Source organism: Pseudorca crassidens, chromosome 7 (assembly GCF_039906515.1).
Source record: "Pseudorca crassidens isolate mPseCra1 chromosome 7, mPseCra1.hap1, whole genome shotgun sequence".
Classification (NCBI taxonomy): domain Eukaryota; kingdom Metazoa; phylum Chordata; class Mammalia; order Artiodactyla; family Delphinidae; genus Pseudorca; species Pseudorca crassidens.
Window position 1 is genome coordinate 101,519,744 of NC_090302.1, and position 22,740 is coordinate 101,542,483.

Consider the following 22,740-nt stretch of genomic DNA (forward strand, 5'->3'; position numbering starts at 1 on the left):
TGTAATCACTGCCACAATCAAGATATAGAACATCTCTATCACCTTATAAAGTTCCCTTGTGCTCCTTCCTAGTCAGTTGGACCACCACCTCTAGCCTCAGACAAGGAATGGTCTGACTTTTGTCATTTAATTGATTAGACTTCTCTTTCCTAGGAGTTTTTATTAATAGGATTATATAGCATGTACTCTTCGGTGTCTGGCTTCTTTCGCTCAGCTTGATGTTTTTGAAATTCATCCATGTTGTTACATGAATCAACAGTAATTCTTTCCTTCTTAAGGCTGAATACCCTCCATTGTGTGGCTATACACATTTATTTATCCATATATCTATTGATGGACTTCCGGGTTTTTCCTCTTTTCTTTCTTATTATGAATAAAGCTGCTATGAACTTTCACATACGAGTCTTTGGGTGAACATGTGTTTTCATATGTCTTGAGTAAATGCCTAACAGTGGAATTGCTGCATCATATGATACATGTGTATTTGACTTTATAAGAAGTCGCCAGATTTTCCAAAGTGGTTGTACCATGTTACATTCTCACCAACAGTATAAGAGAGTTCTGCTCATTCCACACCCTCACCAACAGTAGTGGGTATGCAGTGGTGTCTTATTGTGGTTTTAATTTGCATTTATCTGATGAATAGTCATGGAGAGAATCTTTTCACATGTTTATTGACCATTTGCATATCATCTTTGTGAACTGTCTGTTCACATTTTCGCCCATTTTTAGTTGGGTTGTCTTATATTAAGTTATGAACTCTATATATTTTGGATATAAGCCCTCTGCCAGACATATGTATTGCAAATATTATCTCCCGGTGTATAGCTTGCCTTTTCATTTCTTAAAAGAGTCTTTTGATCAGCAGATGTTTTAAACTTGATAAAGTTCTATTTACCAATTATTTTATGGCTCATAAAGAAAAAAATCCCTTTCAATATTTAAAAACTTCATGGATCCTCATATGATGGTGGGTATATTTTAAGATCTACCAGTTGAGATAATACAAAGGCTACTCAAATTTTTCTCTCTTTTAACAGCTTTATTGAGATATTCACATTCTATATAGTTTGCCAATTTAAAGTATAAAATTCAATGGCTTTTAGTATATTCACAGATATGTGTACCCATCACCACAGTCAGCTTTAGAACATTTTCATCATCTCAAAAAGAAACCCCATACCTTTTGGCTATAACCCTTTCATCTCTCCATTCTTTTCCCCCAGGCCTGGGCAACCACTAATCTACTTTCTGTCTCTACAGGTTTCCTTATTCTCAACATTTAATGTGGATGGAATAATATAATAGATATTTTGTCACCGGTTTCTTTCAATTAGCAGAATGTTTTTAAGGTTCATCCATGTTACAGCATGTATCAGTACTTCTTTTCTTATGGTCGTATAATAATATTACATTGATGGACATTCCACATTTTGTTTTTACATTCATCAACTGATGGACATTTGGGTTTTTTCTACATTTTGGCTATTATTAATAATGCTGCTCTAAACATTTGTGAACAAGTTTTTGTGTGGGCATATGTTTTCATTTCTCTTGGGTATATACCTAGGAGTGGAATTGTTGGGTCACACAGTAATGTTATGTTTAATCATTTGAGGAACTGTCAGACTGCTATAGAAAGTGTCTGCACCATTTTACTTTCTCACCAGCAGTGAGCAAGGGTTCTGATTTTTCCACATTTTTGCCAACATTTGTTATTATCTGGCTCTGATTTTAGCCAAATGAAGAGGTATCTCACTGTGGTTTTGATTTGTATTTCCCTGATGACTAATGATGTCAAGCATTTCTTTGTGTGCTTATTGGCCATTTGTATGTCTTCCTTGGAAAAATGTCTATTTAGTTCTTTTGCCTATTTAAAAAATTACGTTTTTGTCTTTTTATTATTGAGTTGTAAGTGTTCTTTAATAGTCTAGATAAAAGTCTCTTATATATGGTTTGCAAATATTTTCTCCCGTAATGCAAGTTATCTTTTCATCTTCTTAATGGTGTCCTTTGAAGCATAAAAGCTTTTATTTTGATGAGGTCCAACATATCTACCTTTTTCTTCATTTCTTGTATTTTTTTGTGTGTGTCATATCTAAGAATTCCATACCAAATTCAAGGTCATGAAGATTTACCCCTATGTTTTCTTTTAAGAATTTTTTAGTTTTTACATAAGTTTTTTGCTCCATTTTGCATTAATTTTGTTTATGATGTGAGGTAAGGGTCTGATTTCATTCTTTTGCACGTGACTATTCAATTGCCTCAGCACCAATTGTTGAAAAGACAATTCTTTGCCCATTGAATGGTCTTGGCACCCTTGTTGAAAATCAGTGGAACAGAGAAGTATGGATTGATTTCTGGACCTCAATTCTGTTCCATTGGTATGTATGTCTATTTTCATGCCAGTACCATACTGTCTTGATTGCGCTTCTTTGTAGTGAGTTTTGAAATTGGGAAGTGTGAGTCTTCCTACTTTGTTCTATTTTTCAAGACTATTTTGGCTATTGATGGTCTCTTGCAATTTGATACAAATTTTAGAATCAGCCTTCCATTTTCTGCCATTTTCTACAAAGAAGTCAGATAGAACTCTGATAGGGATTCCATTAAATCTGTAGATTAATTTGGGAAGCATTGCCATCTTAACAGTTAAGTCTTCTGATCCATGAACATGGGATGTTTCTCCATTTATTTAGATCTTCTTTAATTTCTTTCAAGAATGTTTTATAGTTTTCAGAGTATATATTTGCACTTCCTTTGTTAAATGTATTCCTCAGTGTTTTAATTCTTTTTAATGCTATTGTAATGGAATTGTTTTTGAAATTTTATTTTTGGATTGTTCATTGTAAGTATGTAGAAATATAATTGATTTTTGTACATTGATCTTGTATCCTGCAACATTGTTGAACTTGTTTATTAATTCTAATAGTTTTTAGTTGATTCTTTGAGTTTTCTATATATAATATCATTTGCCAATAGAGATAGTTGTAACTTCTTTTCCAACCTGGATGACTTTGATTTCTTCTTATTACCTAATTGTCCTGTGTGGAACCCCCAATGCAGTATTGAATAGAAGTGGTGAGAACAGATATCTTTGTCTTGTTACTGATCTTAGGGGAAAAGCATTCAATCTTTCACCATAAATATGGTTTGAGCTGTGTAGTTTTTTGCTCATGTCTTTTATCAGGTTAAGAAAGTTCCCTTCTATTCCTAGTTGTTCAGTGTTTTTATCATGAAAAGGTGTTGATTTTTTAAAAATGCCTTTTCTGCATCTATTAAGATGATCATGTGATTTTTTTTCACTCAAAATTTTAATAAATTTGTGTTATTAATTACAATGGCATCTACATGATCAAGAAACATTATTTCCTCAGTGTGCAGACTGGTTGGTTCAGAGTGGTGGATTCTTGGTTGGCTTGAAATGGTGCTGTAAATCTCAGGTGTCTGTAAGCACAGGTTCAGAACCATTGGTCTAACAACCAGATGTCTACCTAATAATGTGGAGTGCTCATTGCTTTACTTTGTGTTACATGTCAGTTTACATAGTGTGATAGAGTCCAAGAGTTAGAAGAGACTTAATTGCTTGAGTTGTCCTCTATCCAATGCAGGCATCTCCTCTACTGTATCCCCAACACGTGGTCATCAGCTTGGAATACACTTGGGAATGAAAGCAGGCCTTCTGGAAAAGGAGCAGTGGCATTCTGTCATAAAGTTTTGGTATCATTTTCACAAAGACACAGGCTGGGTTTTCTGTATGTAGTTATTTACTATACTAAGAATCAGAAACTCAGAATTTCAGTCTTGACCTCGACCCTGATTGGCTGTGTAAGTCTAGCTGAGTCTCAGCTCCACTAAGCCTCAGTTTCCTTCTCTGTTAAATGGCAATAATGATGATGATGATAACAGCAATAACATCTTATTAAGTACATAATCCTAGCTTCTTCATAGATATTGGGAAGCTGAAAAAAAATAATTTATATGAAGACAATTAAAAACATAAAATTATCTTATAGATTCTAATTATTCATATCAGACTACCTTGGTGTTATTTGAAACCAAAAGAACAGGAATTGATGTCTTTAAAAGGTAGGCACTCAGTATTTGTATTAGTTCCTTAAAAATTCAGAAAAGCAGAGCTCAGGGATTTGGTTTCTATTGGTGTAGATGAAAAGTTCCGTAGGTACTTGGGTTGGAGTTGAAAGCTGACTAAGCCAGGTGAACAGGTGTTGGTTGAAGAGCTTAGGCATAAGGGAGTAGTATGGAGCAGAATCCAGCACCCCAAACTCCACTCCAGGACAGAGCTCATCTCTGAAATTCCTATGATGCCTCCTCCACTCCCAGGACGTGGCAACATCACTACAAAGAAACCATCACCACAAAGCATTCACAGTGGCAACATTACTTTGGCTGTTGCATTTCAAGTCTGGAAGGAAGATTATAAATAACAATCTGACACTAACAGAGAGTGGTTTTGAAGACCAGTTTTGTAGCTAGTTACTTTAGAGATTATTTCTCTCTGTACTGACCTTCCCAGGAAGAAGCTGACAAAGAGTGGGGGAGGCTCCCTCTCCCCCTAGAGCCTGAGGCTTTGTGTTTCTTTCGTTCTCAGTCTGAGGACTTCCGTGTTGGCACTTGCTCTGAAGGAAAAGTAAGAGTTCTCCGAATATTTGTATTCCAGCAAACAGACCTTATACCTCCAAATTTGTTTCTCCAACCTCCCTTTCCTGTCTATACAAAAACAAAACAAACAAACAAACCCCCTCAAATCTAAGTACTCACGGGCTCCTATCCAATTTAGACCTTGGCCATCTGTATGAGGAGCCATGGAAATAGCTGAGCTAAAATTTCTCAGACAGAATCAGCATCATTGCCAGAACTCCCTTTGTTTCACCCCTTTCAGGTACTGTGTTCTGTATGGAATAGTAGAGGAAACCAGATGTGAACCACTGAAAACCACTCTTCTTTCCCGGTGCTCCTAGGAAGTCTCCTGTCCTGGGAAATTACTTCTTTGGGGAGAAGAGGGCAGCAGAGAGCCCTTCTCCTTGACCACCTGCAGCAGGCGCTGGATTGAAAATAGCAAGACAGTAGCCGTTGCTGGATTGGTCCTGTCAGCTGGGAACCCTTGCGAGAGCTGAGGTTAGCAATTGTGTTTGTTACTCTGTTGCTGTCCAGCAGAGCTGGAGAACAGTCCAGCATTATAAGGACCTGGGTGCGTGGGAGCTGAGAGCTCTTGACAGGCACTGCACTCTTTAAAAGGGGGCACAAGCGTATTGAAAGCAGAGCTCATCTCTGCCAGGGTGCTTTGCCAGGGACGACAGATTGCATTGTCTGTACTTTTCTATTTCACTCTGATGCGGTGGTTGGCATCTCTGAGTCAATGGGAGGTGTTGGGGCCTTGTGAATGTAACATTTCCTGGGAGGCCATCGCTCCCACCTTTTTTTTTTTCTCCCACCGTCTATTTCTGTTTTGTCTTGGTTTAGGGACCAAATTGGAGATGATTGTTTAATTTTCTTTCCCAAACACTCAGGGTCCCGTAAGGACTCTTCTAAGAGTGCGTATATCCAAAGTATTTCCAGAATCCTCCGGGTTCTGCCTGGTTAGCACAGCTGGTTGGAAGCATGCAGTAACAAGGGCAAAGTGTGGGTCCTTTTCCTTGTGGGCCACTTAGCTTTGTGCTGTTTCATGGCCACGGGCTGCACCCCTAGCTCCAATCTGGTAAAGTATCATGGATAAATGAACGCAGATTCAATGCCTAACATAGTACACAACCCATAGGAGGTATTTAATCTATGTTTGCTCAATGAATGAAAGCAAATCATCAGAGAATCATAGAATGGCAACAATAAAAAATGATTTCAGTGACGAATCTGCTGCATCCCTTTACCATATTATTTATCAGAGAAAAACACAGTTCAGATTTAACTTGTCTCAGTCATAGGGCCAGCCAGGATTGCATCTGATTTGTCTTTTGGTCCTTCCCAGCTCCCAGGCCCATCCTGGCAGTTAATGGAACTTAAGTTGTAATACTCAGCACCCCTCATGGCTAAGAACAGCCCTTCCCAAGTGGTTTCACTGTGCAAACACCACACTAGACACAAAGGCTATTAAGATTACAGGGTTTTGCGTAGAGAAGGCTGTAATCTAAGAAAGAATTCACCCAGAGCCGTCCTTCCTCCCCCAGGAATAAAGCCCATAGCAAGCAAAGTGGCAGTATTGGAGCTCAGAGAAAGCCTGGCCCTGGAGCTGCTGCTTGAGAAGGTCCCTGCGGGTGGAGGTCTTACGGCCTCCAGGGCAACGTAAGAGCAATGACCTTTCCAAGGAGTTAGTGATCAGAGGGCAGAACTGAAGATCAACCTTTCCGACTCTGTCGCATACAGAGGAATCGTAATTGATGCGTAGAAGGGCATCATCTTGGTGGCTTGTGAGGGAAAGGCCACCTGATTTAATGGAAACATCTGCTTTATAGAACAGCACAAACTAGGCAGAGAATTTTTCCAGGTAAAGATGCTTTGGACTGCTCTCATGAATAGGTAGAAACACTTGACCGTCTAACTTGCAGGGCAATGGTCTTTGGGATGCACGTAGGGAATTGTTTCTTTTGTAAAGAGTCAGAATCCAGGATTAAAAGCTGAGCAGCACGCACTGGGCTCAGAGGGGGGAAAACTTGATGGCTCTAATGTAGTAGAGAAGGAGGCAAGTTCTAGGAGGGCTGGAGACTGAGGATACCATCTGATATCTGGGCAGTACCAACTCGCATCAACCCAGACTGGGGGTGAGAGTCTCTTTGCTTTGCAGAAAACCCCCATCAGAGCAGCTTGTCCTTGCTGTGTCACCTCCTTTCCAGCAGCCCTTTTAGGAATTCCAGTTGCTGTGGTTGGTTTCCGTTAGTTTCTGAGAAGTATTTGTGAGTTTGTGGGTGGGATGCATATCTCTCTGCACTGGCGGGATGGAAAAATGTAAGCATTACTCCCAAAGCAGCTGAGTATAGTTGGGGCAGAGGTTACCCAGTTCTGGATTTGAGAAGACCCAGCAGAGGTGAAGACAGGTGCATTACACAGGAGGTCAAGGGTAAGGCCAACCTCTGCACACTGGAGGCCTTGCCCATACCAGCCCGAGAGCTTTTACTCACAGATTCCCCTTTTGCCTATTCATCCTTTACTCCTTCTTCTGAATTTCTGAAAATCAGCGATATTTTTACCGTTTCTATAATTTTGCCTTTTCCAGAATGTCACATAATTGGAATCACACAGCATATAGTCTTTACATACTGGTCCCTTTCACTTAGTAATGTGCATTTAAGTTTCTCCATACCTTTTCATGTTTCATAGCTCATTTCTTTTTTTTTTTTTTTTTTTTTGCGGTAGGCGGGACCTCTCACTGTTGTGGCCTCTCCCGTTGCGGAGCACAGGCTCTGAACGCGCAGGCTCAGCGGCCATGGCTCACCGGCCTACCCGCTCCGCGGGCATGCGGGATCTTCCCGGACCGGGGCACGAACCCGTGTCCCCTGCATCGGCAAGCGGACTCTCAACCACTGCGCCACCAGGGAAGCCCGCTCATTTCTTTTTATCGTTAAATAATATTCCATTGTTTGACTGTACCACACTTTATCTATTGAAGGACATCTTGGTTGCTTCCATTTCTTGGCAATTATGAATAAAGCTGCTATAAACATTCAACGTGCAGGTTTTGGCGTGAACATAAAGTTTCAGATCAATCGGATAAATACCTAGGAACGTCATTGCTGTGTCATATAGCAAGACTATATGTAGCTTTGTAAGAAGCTGTCTTCCAAAGTAACTGTACCATTTTGCATTCCTGCCAGCAATACATGAGAGTTCATATTGCTTCAAATCCTTGACAGCACTTGGTATTGTCAGTTTTTTTTTTTAATTTAGCAATTCTAATAGGTGTGTAATGGTATCCCATTGTTGTTTTAATTTGCAATTTTCTAATGACAAGTGATGTGTACCACCTTTTTATGTGTTTATTTGCCATCTATGTATTGTGTTTCAAACTTCTTTGACTCTGGAGGCCTAGCTCAGAGCCTTAAATAATCATAGGTTCTAAATTAATCATTCGCTGTTTGTCTACCCCAGGGTACAGCTAAAGCCATGTTAAGACTGCTTGAAAAAATTCTTTTTTTTTTTTAAGTTGCCTTAACTTTTCCTTCCGAAACTTTTTCAACATTATACATTTGTATGTAATGCAAATGGATTATTATTATTACTAGGCACCAGAATTCTTCTTGAGAAAAAACGTGCCATTTTTTGGAAAAATATATGATAGCATGAGACAAGGCAATGAAAGTGGTGACAATGTTCCCTGATTGAAACAAAGAGAGCACTCTCTCTCTGTTCTCAAGGGGGAGGATCCAGAAAGAGGGAAGGAATTAGCAGATGAAAGGAGGCTGAGGTCCACATTCAATGAAGCAATCAGTAGAAATCCCACAATTTAAGATGAGGGATTTCTGATGCTAAATTTGAAAATCTTCATGTTGCTGTGGTATAACGCCCATTTTTGTCCCTCACCACCTCAACACATTTTCAGTACACTTGACCACACTTACGAATGCTTTGTGTGAGAGCTTTGTATTGTTTTAGGAATTCAAGAATTTGAGTTTCATTTCTGCAGTGAAGAACAGAGATAGCACCTGTGGAAACTGAGAATGAAATGAACCCTCCTAGAATTTAGCAACCATCTTGCTGAAGGTTAGGATTTTGACAGGGCATGAATGGAGATTTAAGCTAAGCTTAAGTGGCTCTCAGGGGCCAGGAGACCCTAGCTAAGCTAGCATCTGCATTATAGATATTACAGTAAGGGCTCCTGTATAATTCTCAAATTACAATAGAATTTTTTTCTTTGGCTCCATCAACCATCATGTAAAGGAAATCTTTTCTTTAGATTGTGCAAATTTAACTCAACCTACATTGAGCTGGACATTGTGACAAATTACTGAGAATCTGCTTGTATGACATTTTACATTTTATTTTTTTAATTGACTTTTTATTGTATAAATCAAGATTCACACACACACACACACACACACACACACACACCCACCCCATAAGTAAATGGAATCAAAGGGTTTAGTGGGTGGAGACACATCCTGAGTTTCTGTAACTTCCTGGGGACCTTCTCTATCCCTTCTTTTTCCACTGTGTATATCCACTTGGGTGCTATGAGGAGACCAGGAATCCCAGGGTCGTGGGGTGCCGGGGCAGGAGGGGGCATCTGGTGGAGGCCCAGCCCAAGGCCTCAACATATTTTGAGAGCTCATTGCTTACCATGGGCTGCGCTGGCTGGGTGTGTTAATTTAACCCTAGGAAGTAGGTATTCTCAGGTGTGTTTGCACCTGGGGAAGTCAAGGCTTAGAGATTTAAATATTGTGCTCAGTTTGTACTGTTAAAAAGTTGTGCACTCAGGATTCAAATTCAAGTGATCTGACCCCAAATCTGTATAACATCTTATATGCAAGCTTAGTTTTTACATTTTAATTTATTCAAACATACGGTAATGGGAAGGGTCTGAGAGCTTCAAAAACGGAAGAGAAGTCATTGAACATAGATTGATAGAGCTGGAAGAACAGTTAGAGACTACTTTACAGATGAGGAAACGAAGGTAAAGGGAAGTGAATAACTTTCCTTAGGTCATACAACCTTTGAGCAGTAGATTTACTGTATCAATTTGAAGAGAAAGTCTTATTTTCCTTGTTAGGGGAATTTCTACAATGGGCCATCTCCCTACAGTACTCAAAGATCTAACTTGGCCATGGAAGAGAACTTGGCCAACTCAAAAATGTCTATGTCTTGAGATCCTTTCCTCTATTTCATAAAATAATATTGGAGAAAAAAATGGTCTCCATGATCATAAAACACTGAACTTCAGCTTTTTCAGAAGTACCTGCCCTCCCTCCCCAAGTCCAAATTTTGGAGGACTTCAGTGAATGAGATGCTGGCAGACAGTAGGTGGTTAGGTAGGCTTTTTCCCACTTACTGTGTCTCCCAGGACTGAAGATAGTCAACTGAAAAGCAATCAATATATGTTTCACTTTTGTTTTCTGTATAAATAGTTGTCTTATCTGAAATGACCTTTTCCAAGAGCTAATAGCCATAAATTTTTGCAGCTGGATATGTTTAGAAATGCCTCTTAGCTATTTTTGTTGATTTATTTTCTTTGTCTGTATTTGTGCAATCCAGCTTTGGGCATGGAAGCAAGCAGCCCTGGCCACTAGACGTCCACCTCTAATGATATAAACTCAGGAAACATAGTCTCTCTCCTGTGGGAAAGACCCCATATGGAATCCCATGGACTTATAGCTCAGCCCAGGAGAAATTACTACATGTTGGAGAATCATCTTCAGTTCCTTTTGTGGTAACTTTAGTCTGCATTCTCCCTGCCTGTTTTGAAATCTATCTCTATCTATCTATCTATCTATCTATTTATCTATCTATCTGTTTGCAACTCCAGTGTCCAATAATACAGTGGTTATATATTATGGCATATTAAAAGGCCACAAAAATGAAAAGGCAAATACTATTTGCTATGTTGCTTCATGGAAAAGCATATATATGTTAAGTGACCACTGCATATATTTAATTGTAGTATGCAAATTTTATTTATACATTTGGATAAAATTTAGACATTTTCTCTAAAAGAGGAAGGTGAACTGACAATTCTTGATGACCTAATATATGCTGAGTTTATCGCATTTAATGCATAGAATAACCCTGTAAAAAGGCATTATTACCTTCATTTAAAGATGAAGAATCTGAGTCTCAACAAGGTCAAATAACTTGCCAAAGGTCATACAGCTAATATAAAGGTATAACCAGTGTTCCAGTTCAGTCCAAAAGCTAAGATCCATGTTATTTTTATTCTGTCATGCTGCATTTAGAGAAACCTAACAATTAATGATTTAGGTAAAGAGCTTAGAGTTATGACTTTTTTAGTTAAAAATAAATATGAAGATATTTTTGTCCTCCATATTCACTGAGTTACTAATTTCTGAGTGAAGGAAGTATGAGTGGTACAGTGGAGAGAACTCATCATCCATTTGTCCTTTCACTATTACCTCTTTCTGGACATCCATTTCCCAGGCAACAATATACATGCTCCGAGGTCTAAAGTCAAACGGCTTCTATGAAAAGAATGCAATAGCTTAAGCCCTGAACATAAGACAGAGCAATAAACAAATCAGTATGGGCAGGGCTAAACTTAGATGAAATTTAGAAATAGAAATTTATTTATTTTTTTCTTTTTAAACCTCCAGCATTCTTTCCCCTCTCTTTTACAGTGACCCATTTTTGGTATCACAAGCTGTCTCTATTGAAATCAATAAACTTATTCAAGACCTCTGAGTAGTTCCCTGGGGGCAGTTTGTTTTCTGAAGCTGCTATAGATCCCTCCAGCTGCCCTAATGAGTAAGGGCTGTGCACCATAAGCTTTGTATAATAGGTCGAATACAGGAAGCATGAAGAAGGTTCTGGAGCTAACTTTTGCCTTCTTTAAATTTGGTTTGGTGTGAAATTTGAATTATTAAACAAGAGTCAGTAAAACATTTTTTAAATAAACATTAATATTGGGGGATAAATGATTCATCAAGTTTAATTCACTTCTTTTCCCAGGACCATTTATATTTTAGCCAGAGACGGGAACCTTATGGTTCAAGAATGGAATTTCAGATATCAATCAGCAGGTATCAATCAATCAATAGGTCTCCATTGCCCCTGAAATCGTAAAATTGTTTGTTTCCCTTATGAGTCAGACATGGGACCTGGAGAGCTGAATAGATTCAGTTCACCATGATAAGGATTAATTTCTCCATTCGACAGAGGAGTAGCTGAAAGTCAGAAGAGTTGTGGAGATCTGCCCTCACCTCACAGTTAGTAGGTGGTAAGCAGGTTAGAACCCGATACTTCTCCCTAGAATGGTAGAACTAGAGGGCTGGCAAAGATCTTAAGTTGCAACAGGCATGTCCATTCTCCTTACAACCTCCTCACCAAATAGTTGTCACATCCCCAGTGACAGGGAACCCACATCAGTCCAGTGATTTCTTAGACATTGCTGATCTGAGCACTGTGTCACCTTGATGACTCCACCTATAGGACAACACAGGAAAAGACTAACGCTTCCCTTCTCTTCTCTGACACTTCTGATTCAAATCCCTGCATCATCCCGATTAAGCTTCTCTGAACTTGCTACAGTTTACCTCAAACTATGGTTCTCAGAACCAAACCTAGTACTCCAGGTGAGGTCTGGACTTATTTATTCCTTCCTTCCTTCATTCAGCAGAAATATATTTGATCAGTGTCAGACTACACTCAGCTCAGTGCAGAGTAAGGAGGAATGCTCAGTCCTGTTGCTCAGGACAAGATACATTTTTGGTTACTGTCCAAGATCAAATTCTTTCTGGTTTTTAAGGGTTTATGGTCAGCTAGCTCTCTTAAGTTCTTTCCCATGGACTCCTATTGTAGTGTGTGGCTTGAGTTCTACCAGGCTGTTTCTCTGTGTGGGAAGTTTGCCCTATTTGTGTGAAAACCCATCCTGTCACCGGGGGGTGGGGAGGGGAGGGGGGTGCCTACACAGGCTTTAATAAAACCCATTTGGGTTTTAATGAGAACACCTTTCCTTAGATCCCAGCCCAGCTTTTATTTTTTCCTGATGCCAAAGTTGACATGCCCCCAGTGTATCTCTGTAATAAAACCTAATCTCTAGGACAGAGAGCCATCTCTGCGCTCAGGGGTCATTCAGAAGCCAAGGAGAGGGTGACGAGCTCACAGGTACACGGAGATGCTTCCGCAGGCTGTGGAAAACAACCTGTCCAGTCCCTCCCCCGTGGCTTCCCACCGTGTTATCCCTCCTTCTGTGCCTTTGCTCTTCACATGCACTTGAACTGGCTCCCCGGGGAAAAAGGCAACCACCCAGTAATAGGGCACATGATCTCAGTCAAGGTCTAAACAGCATTTCTGGAGTCAGTATTCTGGAAATAGGAGGCTGTAGAGCTTTGACATCTGTACCATCCTATCTTGCTGTGTCTTTCCTCGCTCATGCCATCCCTCCTCATCCTGTTCTTTTCCCCTTCTCTCTTGAAAGAGCTCCTTTCAATGGAATTGCTTGATGCTATTTACACATTTATGGAGGGTCTTGTCTACCCATTAATAGGATAAGCAAGATTTAAAACCCAGAGAAATCATTTGGGTGAGTCACGCTGAGGACCCTGGGACCTTTGTCCTAAGCTTCCATCATCAATTCACCCTGTCGGTTTGTACATGTCACGAAGGGAGCAGCAGAAGAAAAGTCTGCAGCCTCCATCAGTGTCTCCCTTCTTCGACTCAGAAGCCTCTCATGCTCGTTCCTCCATTTTGTTGGTTCGTGTCGCAGGAAGGAGACGTGGTCCTTCTAACTAGAGTTCTGTTAAAGCTAAAGCAACATCTCCTCACATGCCTGTGCCGTGGCAATCCTCAGTACCCGCTCTGCACCTCACTGTGCAAGGCAAAGAACCTGCACCTCTGATGAGTCAGATCTTCCTTGAATGGGGGAAAAATCGTCAAGGATGTCAGTATAAACAAGCTCTCGGCATGGAGTGAGGGAGAGAGATTCCAAACTTTTCCATGAGAGAGCGACATCTCCCCATCCTCCAAGTCTGTGTTGTGAATATTCCCCACATTCTTCTCCATAAAAGCTAGCTCGTTTCTACCACTCTTGTTTTCACATGTTGTTTAGGTCAAGTTTAAGCTGTTCTAGCTTTGAGCTGGAGTTCTGATGCCAACTCTTTGCAACCAACAAGGACCTACTGTACAGCACAGGGAACTCTGCTCAATATTCTGTAACAACCTAAATGGGAAAAGAATTTGAAATGAATAGATACATGTATATGTATAACTGAATCACTTTGCTGTACACCTGAAACTAACACAACATGGTTAATCAACTAGACTCCAATATAAAATAAAAAAGTTAAAAAAAACCCTGTGCTGTCACAGGCATATCCCCTCCCTCAGCCCATGAGCCACACTCCACCTTATCCATCTCTGCACACACACTTTAAAAAAAAGTTTAGTATTACCAGTTTGGCAGGAGGAAGTGTAAATGTTATGTCAGTGTTAAGACAGGACTTAATCCTGAGAGATGAGTTGTCAGGGAAGTGAGACACTTATTGACACGTGTTAAATGACACCTGCAGTTCCCAATGGTGCACAAACAAGGTAGTTCCAGGACAGGTGAAAACTGCTCCACAGGAGTGGGGGGTGGAATTTTCCTTCCTGTCTTCCAGGGCAGAGTGTACTGTCATTCTGATGGGCCCGGGTAGCGGATGGGTAATAAATGAAATGCTTCTGGATTACCAGGTTAGTCAAACACCCAGGAAGTTTGGGTCCTTTCAGTTTCGAGCGAGGGATTAACTGGAATAAGCTGGGCTTTCCAGAATTACACAGGGCCTTTTGATGATGTCAGAAATTCCAAGAGGAGGAGGCTGGAGAAGAAAGTAAGAAAAGCTGAACATCTGTTCTCTGTAAAAATAATAAGCGAGCAAAACAAAACAAAACGAACAAAACCAACCCAAACCTACCCCTAACTCCTCCCTTCCCGGTAGGCTTCTCCAGGTAGCTCTCTCTTGTCCTGGCATCTGTAAGGCTGAGGAAGAAAACCAGTTGAAAAGGGGCGAAGCAAGTGGTTTGTAGTGTTGAACATTATATTTAAAAAAATACTAATGCCTGAGCCATTTTCCAGAGATTATAGTGCAACCGATGTTAAGCAGGGCTGGAGCTCCCATGTTTTGGTAAAGTCTCCCAGGATTTTCTAATGTGCAGCCGATACTGATGACCACGGGACCGAAGAGCATCCTGCAAATGCAGTGGAGCCTGTGGGGCCACCTGGTATTTGAGATCAAATGCTGCTGGAGGGACTTCCCTGGCGGTGCAGTGGTTAAAACTCTGCGCTTCCACTGCATGGGGCACGGGTTCGATCCCTGGTCAGGGAACTACGATCCAGCATGCCACGTGGTGTGGGTAAAAAAGAAATAAAGTTTAATTTTAAAAAATTATTTTAAAAAACTGCTGCTGGAATTCCACCTTCAAGAGAGCAAAGTCAGCATTTTCTCCCACATACCGCCATGGATTTCTAGGCTTAAAAACAATCTTTGAGGGCTTCCCTGGTGGCGCAGTGGTTGGGAGACGGCCTGCCGATGCAGGGGACACGGGTTCGTGCCCCGGTCCGGGAAGATCCCACATGCCGCGGAGTGGCTGGGCCCGTGAGCCATGGCCGCTGAGCCTGAGTGTCCGGAGACTGTGCTCCGCAGCGGGAGACGCCACAACAGTGAGAGGCCCGCGTACCACAAAAAAACAATCTTTGAGTATCCTTCAGTCATTCCAAGGAGAAAACGGGGCTTTCCTCTGGGTGTCACCCCTTCCTTTCTGCCCCATCACCTCCCTGTTGAGGGTTGTGCCCATCACTGGATCGGCTGAAAACAGGAGGAGACTGTCCAGTTAGAAGAGGCTGCACAGGGGACCCATCCTAAATTTCCATTCTAGATCTCTCCTAAACCCCATATCAGGCCCAGAGCAAGTTCAGGAAATAAGTCCAGCCATGTCTGGAGCCTTTGTAGAGGTCAGAGGAGGACACACCACAGAGACTGAGGTTCTGCCTTCCCTTGCTGACTTTTGACGCGCTAGTCTGTCTGGGAAAGTTTGCACGAAGGCCAAGTCTATGGCTAAACTCGGAGTTCTTTATGTTCCAGGACTATCATTCCTGCCCCTTTTCTTGGGCAGTAAATAACTCTTGGCTTTGACAAACAAGCCCTGGTGACACATTGGTGATGGCTGCGGGCAGAGCAGAGTCTGGGTGTTTCTGCGCAGAGCCTGGTACCCTAAGCCTAGTCTGACCCTTTTGACTCAGATTTCCTCATTACAAGGAATGGTGGTGACCGTGGCCCTGAGACTGAGCATGGCCGGGGTCTGATGTCTTACAGTGAATTCCGTGGTGCTCCACCCAGGCCCCATACCGGGGAGACGCAGCCCCACAGCTGCTGGGAATGTTGACGGTAATGACTTATAGCTTGTCCCTTGGTGGCCAGAAAGGAATGCATCGTCCAAGGTTACTGCCTCTTTCAGGAGGTGGCCAATGCTGGGATACAAGTACCCGTCCTTTCCTCGATCTGGGACACATCGGCTTCGGGGCTTCTTAAAGTATCAGGTGAGGACTCAGTCACACCTGCCTTAGGAATCAGCTTCTCCTGCTCTTCAACTGTGCTGTCCTCACTTCCTCTTGGGTGTGTTTCCTGAGCTCACCTCAACAAACCTTCTGTGTGCAACTCTCCCTCACAGGGCACCCAAGCTAAGTGACTTTCTCTTCACAGCCACTCGTCCCTCAGAGGTCAGCTTTAAGACACAGGGTATTAACATCACCCCAGGAAAACGACTTGCTTTGTAGTTAGAAGGAAAACTTTTATCAGGTGCATATCTTTGACATTTATTTCCCCTTCTGGCAGCTATGGCCTTCCTAAGGAGGCCTGGGGAGGACCAGTGAGACCTCCAGTGACAAAGCTGCGGTGACTCTAGAAATTTGCACCTGAAGTAACCTGAGAGACAGATTGAAAAGGAATTCTGAATCCCACAGACTCACTAAGGCGAGATGCTGGAAGAAGACAGGTATGAGATTAGCAGAGACGTTCAAGGAAAGTTGGAAAAGTGACAAGGAAGAGGAAGCAGGGGGCTTTCTTTAGAGATGGGAGATTTTTGTTCAATTTCCTGGATTACTTTTAATGGTTAAAGAAAATAATCCACATCTGTTAATTTACTGCAAGAGCTTTTGTAATGTGAGAGCCTTCCAAGGGAGGGGAGGATGACTGTAGATTTATGCAAAGAGTTAAATCTCGTGATGTGAACATGCAACAAGAGGCCCCACCTGTGTGTACAATGTACTTAAAGGATTAGAGCAAACTTTGAAAATTATGATATGTTTTACCTACAGTAAGCACCTTACCCTTTAAGCTTCTATTTCCTGGAAGGAGGTGGGAGGAAAGAAAACCATCAATTCTCTCAGGTAATCAGGTGCATGAGACACTCTGCTTGTGGGACTGAATGAAGGTTTAAGTGCAGGTGGATGAAGGATGTGTTCTTGATATATTTTATTTTAAACCTATTTTCAATGCTTGCAATTCCAATTCCAAGGTGTTGCTTGCCAGAGGTCCATGTGCCCTGAATGAAGGTGACATTTTCAGGGAGATGCAGGAGCCAGGGAAGCAGTCGTCGTGTGAGGGGCTACTGGGCGCAGGAAGGGGAATTTTAAAAGAAGTGTTGCTGTGGTCCCCATGTTCCCTTCAGGGTCTTCAAGAAATTTAAGTAAATACCTGACATTCTCTAAACCAAAGGTATCCCTGGGCTAAAGCAGGTGATTATTAAAATGACACAAACATTTCTTTCCACTCCATGTGATTAACCAGTAACGGAGGCCAGAGCATTTATAAAAGAATGACCAGGGCTTCCCTGGTGGCACAGTGGTTGGGAGTCCGCCTGCCGATGCAGGGAACATGGGTCCGTGCCCTGGTCCGGGAAGAACCCACATGCCGCGGAGCGGCTGGGCACATGAGCCATGGCCGCTGAGCCTGCGCGTCCGGAGCCTGTGCTCCGCAACGGGAGAGACCACAACAGTGAGAGGCCCGCGTACTGCAAAAAAAAAGAATGACCATCCTCTGCTATCCACTAAGCTACTGCTTTTGATTATTCAGTCTCCATAGCTTAGTCCGGCAGGCGAAGAGTGGGAGAACAGGGTAATCAGAAACACAGAAACTCAATAGCATTCAGTCTGTAGGAAGCAGAAAATCACACACAGATATGTCTAAAAATGACACAGTACTTTATTTGAAAAATACTCAGGTGTTGCAAAAAATACATAGAAATATAAAGTTTGGTCGGTGTACTTTACTAAACTTCAACTCACAGGCTTGTGTGTTACAGATTGGAGCAGAGTTTGTTATGCACGTGGAGAACCCAAACCGATTTATTAAACAGGATAGAAACAGGTTGTCTGGGTGAAGTGGTCTGGCGGGGTGGGGTACCCTCCAGTTTACCTATCAGATACGGATATACTAGCTCTTCAAAGGTTGTTCTACCAGTTTGGATATAGGTGAGTGACTAGTTCCAATGGGGGAAAAGCAAGATGGATTCACCAAACCAAAGAATTCTAAACAAAGACTTATTTTTTTCTTTCTGCAACACAATATACATCACAGTAAAATGTTTAATACTTGCAGGTTTGGGGGTTGAAAGAATTCAACGCAGAGGGAGGGAGAGGAAGGGTACTGACCAGAGAGCGAGCACTGAACGTTTATCTTAAAAGACGTGTGAGAGGCAGAAAAGCAATTTAGGCTGCACTGCCTTCCGTGCTCCCCTTTCTGTGTGGGCAACACGTGGCATCTGACAGTATTTCAATGTGGAGCTCAAACCATAGAAAATGGGATGAAACGAGCCAACTTTCTATCAACTTTGGCAGTTTTGCCACCAACAGTAAATTGGACCTTTTTAATAGGAGGAAATTGAAAGGTTTCTCATTGAACAGAATTAAGTAGTGGGATCAAGAGATTTCCAGGCCTCAGGGTACCTCATTAGCAACTGGCTTTTTTTCATTCCAATGTCTCCCCTCTCCCAGGTCACCTGAGATTATAGGATAAAAACAGAAGGGTGGCCAAACTTCTCCTGTGCCCTCTTCTCATTCTCTCTGAAGTCACCAGATGACTCATTGGCGGGGGGGGGGGGGGGGGGGGGAACCCTTTTTTTTTTTTTTTATAAGCACTAAACACAGCTCCTGAAGCATTTGGACAGTTTCATTGTTTGGTGATGGAAGCCGCAATAATGTGTTTTGAAAACTGTTTCTTTTTTCTTAGCTCCTTCCTGCAAAGTACCATCAGCCCGGTCAGCTTGCTTAGGGGGTGGGGCTTTCTAAGGTCCAGGCCCCTATTCTCCACGCTCCACCCCTGAGCCTTCAATGTCCACTAGACAGCTCTACGGGCGCCTGACCCTTCACTCTGCGCTGTATTCATCCTTGAGTGTGAAACTCCATACCTCTTACCTCCTCTGCCTGCAGGGATCCCAAAGGGTTCTCAGACTTTGAGCTGTAACAACAGAGCCACCAGAAAGTCCTATAAAAGCAGCAGTGACCTTCTGGAGCTGTCAAGTCTTTAAATAGGATTTGGGATTTAATGCTGTATATTTTTAAAGGAAAGACATAAGAATTGCTAGTTTTTTTAAATAACGCATGTCTTTTAGCCAATTCAGAATCTGCTCACCCCCTACTTTTTTTAAACCCAGGAGAGATAAAACTTTGGGGGAAAAAAAAAAAAAGACCAGATCTCAGGCTAAATAAGGAAGGTGTATGTTAGGTGCAATCAGACTAAAAGAAGAACTTCAGTGGGTGACTTGTGGAAAGGGAACAAAAAATAAAAGAAAGGGGAAAGGAAGGAGCTTAAGGAATTACGTGATCTGTCATGGTGTAGTATGAATTACAGCCTGAAAACTCCAGGAGCCGTCTCATTCTGAATTCTCAGACCCAGAGCAAAAAGGTCAGAAGAGAATCTTTTACCTTTTGCTGATTCAAAAAAAAAAAAAAAATGCAATGCCCCCCAGCAGCATTGTGGAGACTCCCCCTTAGACTGCTGTCTTGGACACGCAGAGATCCTTCTGGCCTGGGCCCACCTCCTACAGTAGAGTTCTGTTTATACAGCTTGTCTTAAGACCACAGTGAGTGCTTCTTGTTCTGCTTGGGCCACCCTGTAAATACTTAAGTCGGCGTATTATTTAAAAAGGAATAATAAAAAGCTTCTATTTTCATCTCTTCCTACCCACCTCCGTATCCCGTGCCAACCTGCGCTGAGCATGACAGGCTTCTCTATGGGATTCTCCATGTCCCTCTCTCTTCCAGGGACAGAGAGAAACCTTGGTCATAGTCCAAGGTCAACGAGAGGCTTCTGACCTTCGGTTTAATTCAGTAGGTGACATCCTCTTATTAGCCGTCCTTCCCCGCCCCCCTCCCCCTTCGGGTGTGCTCTGTCGGAGTGGATGGTCAGTTACACAAGAGGGTGGAGCTGGAGGAAACAGAATCCTCGGAAGTGATGTGGACACCTCCTACAAAATCACCCAAAGTGCTAGAAACAGCACTTGGCTTTATCCCTCTCTACTTCAAGCAGGTCTCTAAAAAGCAAAAATGACCTACGTTCTGTGTTGGGGGAAGTATTTGGATACTAAATCATTCCGTGTCCCAGATCTTTCGTTGGCCCACTAGTGAAGAATCTGGGATTTCCATGCAAACCTCCAACAGTTTTGGTCTCGTACCTCTTGCTGCTCCCTGACCCCGGGCCCTTTTGCCTTCCAGAGGGGCCACCTGGGGAAGGCGGTTCTTGATCCCTCGTGGTTGTCGGAGGCGTTACCAGAAAGCTGGGCTCCAGCCTGCCAAGCAGTAAAGGTAGGGGTAGTAAGGGTAGGCGTTATGCATGGAGATGAGGGAGCCCCGCGAGAAGCCCTCCTCTTTCAGAGCTGGCAAGGAAGGATGCTTCTCCAGGTCTCCCAGGTCTGAGGTGAGCTGCTTCCGCTTGGTCTTATAGCGTCTGTTCTGGAACCATATTTTCACTTGGGTCTCCGTGAGCTTGAGGTTCTTGGCCAGGTGAGCCCTTTCGGGAGCTGACAGATACTTCTGGTGACTGAACTTCCTCTCCAACTCAACGACCTGATTGTGCGAGAAGGCGACCCGGGAGCGCTTCTGTGGCTGCTTGGGGGCTGGGGGCAGGCTCGGTAAGGCGTCCCGAGTGTTTTCCCAGTCCAACAGATAAGTCTCAAAGTGCCTCTCTGGAAATGAGAGGGGAGAAGCAGGGATGGGAAGGAAAACGTTACATGTTAGCACGGAAGAGTACAGAATTCAATCCACCCTTATCTCTTCTGGTGAGTGAACAAACAGCCCACTGTCGGTTTAGACACATTGCACTTTTTTCACAGGACTAAGGAACTCTCTGAGTGGGGAGTGAGTGCCTATGTAGCTTACGTGTTAGTTTTCTACCAGTCATCAAGTCCCCAAAGTAGGAGCAGTTAGTGCTAGAACTTCCTGCCATATCATCCAGTAGAATGAAATAGGGATTCTGCATATGTCTTGAGGGGAAGCGGGAGCAGGGAGGCAGGAAAAACTCTGAGAAATAAGATACCCGGTAAAGCGGGCCCCAAAGGCACCCGATGTTAACATCCGGGTGGCAAGAGAGGGCTTGTGTGGTAGGAAAGTTCATTCTCTGGCTTTAATCCCCCCTTTTTTTCTCAACCAGCCGTTAGGGTGCCTCATAAGAAGGGTGTGTATTGTATGGTGACGGCTGGTACCTAGACTTATCGTGGTGATCACTTTGTAGTGTGTACACATATCAAATTATTGTGTTGTACACCTGAAACTAATATAATCTTATGTATCAATTCTACCTCAGTTTAAAAAAAAAAAAACTGATGGGAAAGAAAGTAAGTCTACTCTAAGCGTTCCGACGTTATAACTCCTGAAGACCAGAGGGGCTCCTAGACTTACTGTTTATTGCCCGTGGGACTGGGAAGCGAAGGGCATCTTTGTTGGTCAAACCCTGATTTATTAATATTAATACGCTATTATCAATAACTCGTTATATGTTAATTATCGTAATTGCCCAGAAGTAATACGGGGCTGGCGCCGATCAAGGGTCGCACTGTGGCTGGGAGCGATGTTGGGGTTTCCTTCTGGGACACTGGACCACGGTGGGCGCTTCGTGCGCGCTCGCCTTTTGACCCCGGGGCGTGGAGAACCCGCTGCGCAGAGCACCTTGCCGGGCGAGTCAAGCCCAGTCTAAATCCTGCGCCGCCCTGACGCTGGGGTCACGGTTAATCTCCGAGGCGCGCCCGTGGCGGAGGCCGTGAGGTCCCTTCGCCCGTCGCCGCGGGGCCCCGCATCCCTGCAGCCGGAGCTCCGGAGGTCCACCCAGCACCCGCCCTCACGCCCGTTCGGCCAGCGGACCGGCCCTCCCTTCCGAGAGGACCCACCCCGGCCCAGCCCGGCCTCCCCAACCTCGCCGGCATACCTGGCTCGGTCTCCGCCGGCTGCTCTGCCTCCCCGCGCGCAGCGCGGGGCCGGGCTCTCGGCTGGTCCTCCGGAGCCCCGGCGCCTCCTCTTCCTCCCTCGGGCTCCGGCTCAGGGTGTCGCCTCCGGTCAGGCTGGCGCGGGGGCTGCGGGCTGCCCGCGTGACCTGCGCGCCGATCAGCGCCTTCCCGCAGGATGTCCTGGATGAGGAAGGAGGTGAGCGGCTTGGACTGGGTGGGCGGCACGGCCCGGGGGCTGCAGCTAGCTGCCCCCGCCTCCCCGGGCCGCGGCTCGGGAGTCCGAAGCATCCCCGAGGTTCGGCTCCGGCGCCCAGGCTCAGGCCCCTGCGGATGCCACCAGGCTGAGCTCGCCGCTCCGGCACCACTTTCACTTTCCGCGGCCCCGGGAACTTATAGCCTTAGGGGCGCGCCGCGCCGCCTTCCCATTGGCCGCCCGCCCGAACCGCGCGGCTGATTGGCCGCCCGCCGCTCCAGGTGAGGGTAAAGGGGAGTCCCTCGCACAGTCTGGGTCGTGTCTTTCATAGAGGATTTCTTCCGAAGTTCCTTCTTCTCCAGGATCCTGGCTCGCCTCCCTCCTCCCTACGTCGTTTTCCCTGGCTGGTAGAGAAAACCAAAGCTGGTCTCTTCTGCCCCAACTCACAATATGTTTAGCTG

The 22,740-nt window shown here is 43.8% G+C and overlaps 1 protein-coding gene across 1 annotated transcript; it reads right to left on the minus strand.

Moving 5' to 3' along the window:
• Nucleotides 1–17,840: 17,840 nt before the first annotated feature.
• NKX3-1 (NK3 homeobox 1) lies at nucleotides 17,841–22,426 on the minus strand. The gene is made up of 2 exons (XM_067742456.1): nucleotides 22,068–22,426; nucleotides 17,841–20,832 (listed from the first exon to the last, which is right to left on the minus strand). The coding sequence occupies exons 1-2, from the start codon at nucleotides 22,372–22,374 to the stop codon at nucleotides 20,414–20,416; spliced, it is 726 nt and encodes a 241-aa protein (XP_067598557.1). The 5' UTR covers nucleotides 22,375–22,426; the 3' UTR covers nucleotides 17,841–20,413.
• Between the last annotated feature and the right edge of the window lie 314 nt (nucleotides 22,427–22,740).